The 10,679-nt window shown below is 39.1% G+C and overlaps 1 protein-coding gene across 1 annotated transcript; it reads right to left on the bottom strand.

Moving 5' to 3' along the window:
- Positions 1–931: 931 nt before the first annotated feature.
- RB195_010946 (uncharacterized protein) lies at positions 932–7,867 on the bottom strand (the record flags this gene model as incomplete). The annotated part of the gene is made up of 6 exons (XM_013443313.2): positions 932–1,058; positions 2,078–2,161; positions 2,733–2,881; positions 5,243–5,439; positions 7,542–7,680; positions 7,760–7,867. The coding sequence occupies 6 exons, from the start codon at positions 7,865–7,867 to the stop codon at positions 932–934; spliced, it is 804 nt and encodes a 267-aa protein (XP_013298767.1).
- Positions 7,868–10,679: the final 2,812 nt, after the last annotated feature.

Below are 10,679 nucleotides of genomic sequence, written 5' to 3' on the forward strand. Positions count from 1 at the left end.
ACCTAGTATGTCGTTTTTCTCCTCATTTGTATGAAGATTATAATAAGAATAGTTTCATATAGGTATATTTTCTATTGTAGTATGTTCATAATAAACTGGTTTTGTCACAGCCTTAACTTTTTCCAGGACATTTAAGAACAATCCAAAACAAATCGTTTCAAAAATGGCAGACTCGGATGCATCAAAATTAGATTAAACGCCAGTGCGCACGACTTCTAGAACCAAGCGAGGCAGAAGTCGAAAGCCTCAGTGAACTATTCGGCACAGGAAAATCACACAGCGAACAGCAATGAGGGGAAATGAGAGATATAGTCGGTTCAAAACGATCCGAATACTAGTACAATGACGCTCACGCTCGGACCCTCGCTAGCTCCAATTAGACTTGGAATTCTTACCAGGCTGCTGCAAATGCAACCAATTCCGTAACTTCGCTAGGTTGCTTTAACCTGACTATAGTGTTAATCAAGACTTTTGATGTTAAGGCAAGTGTATCCAAAAGTTTCACTGCACTTTACATATTCATCTTCTAGCATTATGTTCCACAAGGATTTGCCCCACATATTCTTCTTCAAAGAAAAATTGCACAATGTGATAACAGAGTATTGACAATTTCTAAAAAGAATTGAATTATAACAACTTATTGGAGTTTAGAAATGGTTTTGCGTTGTTTTTTTTTCTAAGTGCTGGTTCCGAACGATCCTTCAGCAATATTTATTACATCCAACTCTACAACACCTTTTTCCAATGAACAACAAAAGAAAAACTAGGAATAAAACATAACTGTAAAGAGTGCAAGAGAAAGAGTAAGGTAAAGAAAGTCCACTATCACCTATATTTTGAATATGTTGATATGATCACGAACACGACACTAAGACAGCTGCATCGCAAATTGCTGATGAGCAATTACTCAGAAAGCTCATGTACTCCAATACTACAAAGCGGGAGCTAACCTAGAAATAAAACCAACAGAATTGTAAATTAGCGAACGTATTATCTGAGGACAATTTGGAGAGGCGGCCACTTGATCCAAAGAGTAGCGCATTTGCGCGAACGCCTGCCTGAAATTCGAAATAATAATGCAGATTTCTCACCACGTGACCACATAATTATTTTGAGAAAGTATGACTACTTTCTAGTGTGTAGTTAGGTACTAGGTGTATATAATTAATTTTTGTTATGCATCAGTTAAGTCAACGGAGCACTGATGAGGATGAGGATCTTCTCTTTTGAAAAGCGACTATAATTCTCGTAGAGTCAAAAGAACTCCATCGGCATTTTGTATGTTTTTTCTCCCGTTTTCTCTTCATCTTCATTCGTTTGTAAACGTGTGTTGTTAACTTTTAAACTGAGATTCCATTCATGAGGTATGCACATGTTAAACCTTTTCATACAGTATGAGAACTTTCGTTTGTTCTTCGGCACGCTTCCGTCTATTCATCCAGTAGAGTTCGTCAACTTATTTCTTCGTTTAAGTGGATGACGTTCACTGCTACACTGGAGGACCGAGGACGGCTTCATCCCATTCACTTTCACTGAGGTTGCACGCATTCGGTCATATTCTTTTGTAACATTAATTGATAAGAGGAACATGAATGTGGCATTCATCTGGAACTAGATGCATAGCCACCAAGGTAGAATAACTTAAATAGTAACCTTTCTCAAGCTTTTTTTGGCAGGTAAAACAAATTCTTAATTTTTTCTGTTATAGCAGCGCACAATACTCAGAACTTCTGAGATACTGAAGAGGTCTGTCAAGCAATCTCCTTTTCCCCGATCATTTAATCTGAACTGAATGGCTTTTTCTTTGTTGACAGTTATAAGCTTCTCATCTCGTCCTGAAACTAATGACCAATCAAAAGTGGTCTCGTAGGAATTTCAGTGTAGATAAATATGTAAGTGCAGCTTTTCGCTTTCAATTTACAAACGTTACACCTCATTGTTATCTGTTTCGCTTTTTTATGGAACATTTTCAAACAAATTCTTGCTGAGCTTGTAAAGCAAACTATTCGACTATGGAATCACCAAGAAAACAGATATTGACCACACAATGGGTCATAGTAAAAAAAGCAGAAAATACCTTGTGTTCGGATTCCTTCGAGAGGCGTACCGTAATGTTAAGAAGCGATAATAAACAAAGGGCACAAAGAGCGAAGCCTTCCCTCTGAAAAAATGGTGAGACTAGCCAACATTATACAGCACTTCTCTCCACTTACTGCTACATCGATACAAAAAAAAACGGTAGAGTAGAAATGAGGAGAGTCAGAAGGAGTTACTTATAATTGTAAATGTTAACTCTAGAATAAGAGAACACGTACGGACATCTATTTCGAAGTGAAACAAAAAAAAAACGTTATTTAGATTAGAACGTCATAAATTTGAATATAAATATAAAATATAATATAAAATATAGATAGAATTGAACATAATTTATTACTATTTGAATTGGAAGGATTTTCTTGAGGAATTCATTACTTCTCTTACTAAAAGATTTTTTGGTTGCTCAATCACTCCTTGTTTGAAATTACACTCAAGCTTTACAGATAAGTCATCCCATGTGTCTGTTGACACCAGTAGACGAATGAATATTAAAAAAAGACAGATACTACTTAATTGTCCCACTTTTTTCTAACATCCAAATATGTAAACATATTTGCCGGATAGTACGACTATACTTTGTAGAATGAATTAAGCAAAACGATCAATCCAACAAATTGCTGCAAGAAAACACTTACACAAAAATCATAGAAATCAAAACTGGAATAAGAAAAATCTCTCCACAAGCTATTATTCCGAGACAGTTTGCAGTATGCTGCTGGCAAAGCGAAGAAAGATGGAAAGCGAATCTAGAACCGCCATATCCAACCGCTGTCATCAACTTTACCTGAAATAATTCAGGTAAGATGACTTAAAAATACATTCTACTGTGAAAAACAGATTAAAACAACATAATTCACAATGGCGTCTAAAATTCTATACATTTAGAACGGTTTATTGCCTTATTCGAGGATAAACTACTGGAACTGCAATGGGATCTGCGTGCATTTGGACAGAAAAGATTCAGCTTTGAAAAATGTACCCCTGTCAGCTTTACGGGATGAGTGAACACTTACTAGTACGACGCACTTGTCCTTTTTAATACGCCATAAATAACATTTATTAACAATACAACTACTAATGAAAGAAATCATAGGAGTCATACCATTTCAGGTGTAGTAGTGTCAAAACGAAGCGCTCGAGGCGGAGGAAGCGGTTGGGATCGAGGTGGGACCACTGCGAACTGCAGCGGATAATGGTGCTAGAGAGGGTCCTTCCACCTAACCGCTACGCTCCACCGCATCGTTCGAGCGCAGTTGCTTGCGCAACTGTACCATGTTTCATGTTGTTTTGACACTACAATAATTACAGTCACAGAAGGTATGGTATCGGAGTAAATCCATATCGTATCCCCAGTGAAATCGTTCATTGGCCCACCATCAGAATTACATAGTTTTAGAAAAGTTTTGTTTCGTTCGTCTTGCTCCTACGGTGCCTCTAAGATCTTAGTTTGTAAGGATTACTCCTCTAATAAGGATAAGGATAAGCTCTTTGGTATACCAATCCACTCGGGATACACCACCGCGTTCACTTCAATTCAGAATCGCTTGAATTTTGGAACCAGTGATTTCCTACAAATGACTTGGTGGAGGAACAGCCGATGATCAGGTCAGTGTTTCTATCCTCCCAGACAAGCTTTGCCAATTTTTCTATCAAAGGCTTGGTTGGCACTGGGACCGCCGCTTACTCCTTCATTTCTTCTAATAAACGTGTACAACTAGCATTTTTTTCTAACAGTCGACCTTGTGAAACTCCAAAAAAGCTATTTTAAAAGAACCCTAACTATGCACAATCATGGAAAGTGGGGCACAAATCCAAGTCCTAGAAAATGATGTCTTTAGAAAGTGTCCTCGAATAAGAAATTATTAAACTAGCAAAGAAGTGTTCTCTTAGCATTGCGACTATAAAGGATGCTAGTCGTGATCAACTACACAACAAAAACGTAACAGTAAATGAATAACTACTAACTAAGATAACACAGGCACGAGAAAAGCAAAAGTAGTGGAGAAGTATCTTGCAAAGCAATACAAAAGCAATCCTATTCATGGGTTGTTACACGAAATGAAAGAAAAAAAACTGAAAAACAAGAAGAAAAGAGCTCCAAGGAGCTTGTCACGTTCTGTTGAGAAGAGTCAGTGCAAGTTTTCACTGGGTACGCGATGCGTCACCCCGATGCAACACGATTTATCCCAAGAGTACATTCTTAGTCTCAAAATGTTGCTAGTTTGAGTAGATTATATTAAATAGGCAAGTCTAAATGAAATGTCATACACAAAATCTGAACGAGTATGAATTTGCGGTTCGGTATAATAGTTCAGCACTATTGAAACATTTGATTTCCGATGACTCCGTGATCTCCTATATTAAGTTAGCAGCACATTTCATTGAAAACAAAAAGGAAAATGCGCATGTTATGGTAACTGGGAGACACTCTGATGTGCAATCATTCCAGGTTTTCGAAAAACTGCGCTTGGAATCCTGGACAAAAACCAGCGACCCAATCCAGTTCCTGCAAATTGACTTAGTGTGCATAGAAAAAGGTTTACAGGATTACGAAAGCCATGTTGAAACTAGTGTTAGGCTCAAAGCACTGAATTCCTACTTCTTCAAGTATGACAAAATTGATAAAAAGTATTAATCATATCAGGATCAAAAATTCATAGAGGTAAAGAAGTGGGATGTTGTCCGGCCATTCCTATAGGATATCTTTGTAAAAAGATGATCATGAAGTTAGGGAAGGGTAGGTGAGCGAAAATGATAACTATGTTCTTAAATCACATACTCATCGCAATTTAGGACTGCTTCTAAAGCGGATCAAGTAAAGGGTAAAGCGCGCTGCGTTGATCAATACCTATGAGAATAGACCTACGCTTTCGACCTGAATCCAGGGTCATTTCAAGTTTTATGAACGCGTATTGCGATGACTTTCGACACCTCGCCGACATGTTATGTCAGTTTTTTATCCTCCCAGACGAGACTACTACCAATTTATCGCCTATGAGGGTATAGAAGACTTGGTTGGCGCTAGAGCGGTTTCGAATTGATTGGTCACAATGAAGTTACACTCGTTCCAGTACTGTTTCCACAGAAAAAAAATTTGAAGAGAAACAAAACCTCAAACACAAATATTCTAAAAAATTAGACGTACCAGTTGCGCAGCCGAATGAAGGGCCGCAAAAAGCGAGATCGAAAGCAGAGCCATGGTAACTGGTGCAGACGTGAGGAAGAGAATTGCATAGAATAAATAGTGACAGCTATCCTCCAGAAGTAGGCGAGCCAAGAATTCCCGCGTAAATGACACAGTACCAACCCTTTGTTGCATGCGTAAAGCGTTCGTCGCCGCAGCTGCAAAAAGTGATTATTACCAGCAAAGCTTTTGTAAATGTAGTATGAAAGTTCAGTGGAAATAATCGTTCCTCAATCATAACCAGAAAAAAAGTAAAAACCACAACTCGTAATTAAAGTTGCTGCAAGAATTTTGAATCAGAAGAAAACAGCGCTCGAATATCTGACTAGATACTTACTGTTCCATGACATATTGTTCAAATATTCAGGAACTTATGCCCAACGCTTTTGGGCACATACTTGTACTATTCTCACTTTAAACTTCAATATCAATATGGACAATTTTCAAATCGACCAAGACACTTTCGAAACCAGATTGCATACTTCTCAAATCAATCAATGACGTTGTTAGAATAGCTTTCTCTGATACCGGCCACTTGAGTGACACTGCGAATGGATTTTCGACCCAAATCCATCACGTATCCGAGGTTATAAACACCATTCCCCACTAGATTGGAAAAGGATATCCAAAAAGTGTCGATGATGAAGTTGCATAGGCTTTGTATTTAAAACATTTTTGAAAGCGACCCAATACTAACAGGTAAAAATCCTCAAACAGAAATGCAATTTCATTGCACTCATCAATTGAAAGTGATCTGCAGCTCTGTTTCCAACACGCGCTCCTCAAGAAAAGCGTTGCTGAAACGCTTTCTGGAATTGTTTAAAATGTATGCAAACACAGTTCTACTGGGAAGAACATGTACAGTTTGAATTCGACACTCTCAAAATGTCTGTTTTGACGCTAAAAACTAGAAGAAAAGGAACTCGAAAACTGTGTGCTTTGCGCGATAATATGTACTACATGAATGACAAATTTGCGTCGCGCATAACACATGATTTGCTTGGACTGCTGGAAGGTACAGAATACGTTCAATTGGCGTAGAAAAAAGGAGATTTGAGTTAGGGAAGTGGATGAGTTGTTGTAGACGCGTCATGGTCAAGCGAGCAAACATAAGTATCTTCAGCTATATGCATATTGTACTCAATCGTGTCAGCACGACTAGAGTTCTCAACAAATTGATTTTTGTGTCATTCGAAAGATGTACCACTTGAAATCTGCCGAAAACAGCTATTACGCTGAACTTTCGAGAATTCTGAGAATCGAAATGTCGAGATGTCCAATTATCGAGCATGCAAAGGAGAAAGTTCGCAACCAAGTTACTTGAAATATGGAGCATTCGAGAACTCGGGACAAAGCCGGGTCAGTTTGGATGTGGAAGAAATCATGGTGAATTCCAATGTATTCACAATTCACATAGCTAGAGGCATACCATCTACCGTCACCTCTAGATTCGATACAACATTAACCTTTCTTGTCCACTGAAGAAACAGTGACAAAAGAGAATAAACATTTGCAAAATGGAAAGGGCAGAAAAAATTGTCCACACTAAACCAAAATATCTTCGTGTAAGTCATATTCCTAAATATGAAAAATCTTGACAAGTACACCCTATCTTGTCCACATCATCCTTTTCAAGCAGAAGTAACTTTTAACCACTGATAGATGACTCAAGTGAACTGGTAACAGTATATCCAATATACAAACAAATCGACTAATTCCGTAAATAGGTCGTGAAGCGGCGGCATTTATAAACTCGTATGATGAATTAGCCTCTAACGTCCTTCCAACGAATTAACCAAATTGTAAGCTTGCGGACGACACTAATTTATTCCTGTAGTTCATATTATCGAACTATGCACATATTTCCCGAGCTCGCTGTGAAGGAAGTTTGTCTCTGGCGCCAATGCGAACTCTATGTGCTATTCTCAATAGGGCTATATTAGCTGCACCTTAATTATTGTAGATCAGATAATTTTAGGATGCATTTCAGTAAGTCTTCTTGGTTGGAGCAGCATATGTTATAAATAAGGTAGAAGCAGCTGACTTTCGATGGAAGGAAAATTTTCAAGACCTCGAGAACTCTCACTTGTTAAAACTGGGTCATCTTTGTCAATATCTAAACTACAAAAGATGTGGAACTTCCACACCGTTGACACCAGCCGTGATGCTTTCACCCTCTCACCCTCTGCTGTTCAAGAACGAACTTCAACCACACATCCGAGAAGCTTGAGCAAATATTAAGAAGAAACACTTCACCGACCAGCGGCAAATGCCTTGTAGTAGGCGGATTCCGGTGCAACAGGAGATAGGAATGGTAGCAGGTAGCATAATGAGAAGAATAATGTCATCAGTCTGGTCACAAGCAAGCAGCATTCCATCAAATTTTCGGAGACGTACTGCTGCAACCGAAGACCATAATTAGCATTGAAGGATCAATAAATTTGGAAAAAGAAAGCAGAAAGTAACGGAAACGTTCACCGAAACCGTTAACGTAGTTTGTGTTGGTCCGGTAGATTGTTCTCTTGAGGCCCTATTAGAGGACGAAGCGTCCAGAGGCTCAGATGACTCTTCGCTTATTTCAACCATTTCTCCTGAAACAAATAAAGTGACAAATGCATGCAATAGTAGCTAACAGCTGGAACGAAAACTCGTACGAAACAATCAAACAGAAAACAGGTAGCATGCAGCAACTCGAATCTTCCGAAAAGAAAAGGAAACCAATGCAAATGATGCGACCAATATATGTAAATGAAACTTTCAATTAGCTACTGGCGGGCCGCGTATACGACTCTGATTGTTACCTGCTTGCCTAAAATTATCTGATCTACAATAATTAAGGTGCAGCTAATATAGCCCTATTGAGAATAGCACATAGAGTTCGCATTGGCGCCAGAGACAAACTTCCTTCACAGCGAGCTCGGGAAATATGTGCATAGTTCGATAATATGAACTACAGGAATAAATTAGTGTCGTCCGCAAGCTTACAATTTGGTTAATGAGGGCTGATGTTATCACCTGATGCGGTCACCCGCATCTTCACTGAGGCGCGTCGTTCTTGATCACAGCTCTGCCCAAGCTTCTCGATCTACAGCTCGCACAGAATCCATCTACTCATCACTAAATATTCATTTATTCGCCTATTTGGTTTGGCCTACAGTGCTGGACAACACCATTCTGTATTACATGGATAACTTCCGCCAAATGACAGTACAAGTTATATATAGTCGGGTCAAAACGACACTGACATAATTCTTTTTTTCGTATTTTTGTTACAAAGATCTCCAGTAGATCTGTGTTGTTCTTAAGTTATTATATTGATTTTGTTCATGTTTTTATTTTCATGTTAGTGCTCTTTTTTCCTTGTAAGGGAGGGTGAACAGGCGAAGAAACAAAAAAAAAAGAACATTGACTAAGAAAAAGTTAAGATTAAAAAAAAAAAACTACCGGCATTTTCACAGCTGATATCATAATGCAGAGAAATGCAGGGATTCTCTGATGAGGCTACTGCTCTACACTCACAAGGATCGCAGCAGCTATAAATGATCATCAGTAGCCCCTTTACTAATAATTCTCTTAATTTGTCTACGGCGAGAATGACTTTGTTTACAGATTACGATTACGGTATGGATATAAAGGCTTTATATCCATAGCGAAATTCCAAGTGGATGGAGTTCAAAGCCATTGAAATTCTGGCAGCTCCTTGGACGCGAGTGTAGTTTAAAAGAAACATGCAGTTGGTTCAAAATAGTCTGCTTGCGATGCAGCTGCGCAGGTGGTTGCGCCCGCGATAGTCCAAGTCGGGCCGTAGGGCTGAACGATGGTCTCATCGCGAGCGCAACCGCAATGTGTCACGGGTCAGCTCGTTTTCATCCTACTACAACACAACAACAAGCTATTACTGTATTACGGGATCGCAAAAAGAAAACTGGTCTGAACGCCTAAGATTTTCGTGGTTTGGATACAATCTCAAACGTTCAGATTTGAAGGCAGCACCAATCCTCAAAAAAGTGTCTGATTTTGTTATGTGTAGGCGTTTAAACTATAATTGCAAAGGATACCAGGGAGTTAGCCAAGATGACAGGCAACAAGTAAGTAATAACAATTTAGTCGTACAGTTCTTCTACAGTTCAAAATAACAAAAATGATCCTGGATGACGAGATCACTGAGCATCGATAGTCTTTTTTTCGTATAATTTATAGAAACTGGTAAGAACAGAGCCGCACAAGACTAAGAGGGATAAGGAGAAAACAAATCAGCCTTCCAAACAAGAAAGTCCTATTCAAACACCACTTTTTACCGAGTATATGTAATTTTCAAAAATTCAATTATTGTCACTACAGAAAAGTAGCAAACGAAACTAAAAAGGGGGAGAGAGAGAAAAACATCGCACTACTTCTCGAAAGGAACAAAAATGTAATTAGTTGTTCTAGTAAATCAATAGCATTCGAACAAACCAATGTTTGCGCTGTTTTATGATAGTCTCTTCAGTGGGGCGCGCATCACAGATGAACGAGAAAAATGTAGTTGGGGGAGGAGGCACTCAATGGTGCCCTTATTTCCCGATGCTCTAACTATAGATCCTCTAGGACAAATGCTTAGCTCTTAGCGGCCCCGATTGTTACGATAATTTACTTCGAGAAATAAGGGCGCCACTGAGTGCCCCCCTCCCCCCCAACTACATTTATCCACAACTGAACAAGTAGACGAAAATAAGCGAGACTATGAAGGCGGATTACCCAAGAACAATGCAAGAATTCCCCGCAGCCTAAAGCAGAACAAATCTAAACAAAACTATATGAAAGTGGGAAGAATTTCTCCTCGAAACAACAAATTGAAGTGCAAAAGACAAATGTACAAAACTAAAGTTTGAAAGAATAAATGCAGCACCTTGCGACTTCGACTACGTCTTAAAAAAAAACGGAGAAAGCTAAAAATCCACAGTTTAGGCCATTCTTACTTCATGGATCTCGCCAGTGATATAGAATATCATGTCTTCTGTTTCTGTTTTACTTGAGGTAAAGTGTAATTGGAGGAAAGCGGGGAACTCGACCGTTCTCCTATTTCTGGAAGAGAATAGCTATGTTAGTCAGGCACTAAAACCTAAGCATTAGAGAATCCATGACATGTTGGCTAAAGCTGCTAAGGGAAAAAGCAAGATAGAGCTCCCAGAAATAAGAGCGCGGTTGAGTGCTCCCCCCAACTGCCGCTTTACTTGCCCTGCAATTTCCTCAAATCGAGCCATCCTGAGTGCTGATCCCTACGAAGAACTGATTAAGGCATTTGTCATCCTTTCTACATGTAGTCTTGATTCGCTTTGGTGACAAAGGTGAAGTAGGAAGGAGAGGACAAGTAGCATCATGGCTTTCGCCGTCGAAACGGATACACTGGGTACGGTTG

Source organism: Necator americanus, chromosome III (assembly GCF_031761385.1).
Source record: "Necator americanus strain Aroian chromosome III, whole genome shotgun sequence".
Lineage (NCBI taxonomy): Eukaryota > Metazoa > Nematoda > Chromadorea > Rhabditida > Ancylostomatidae > Necator > Necator americanus.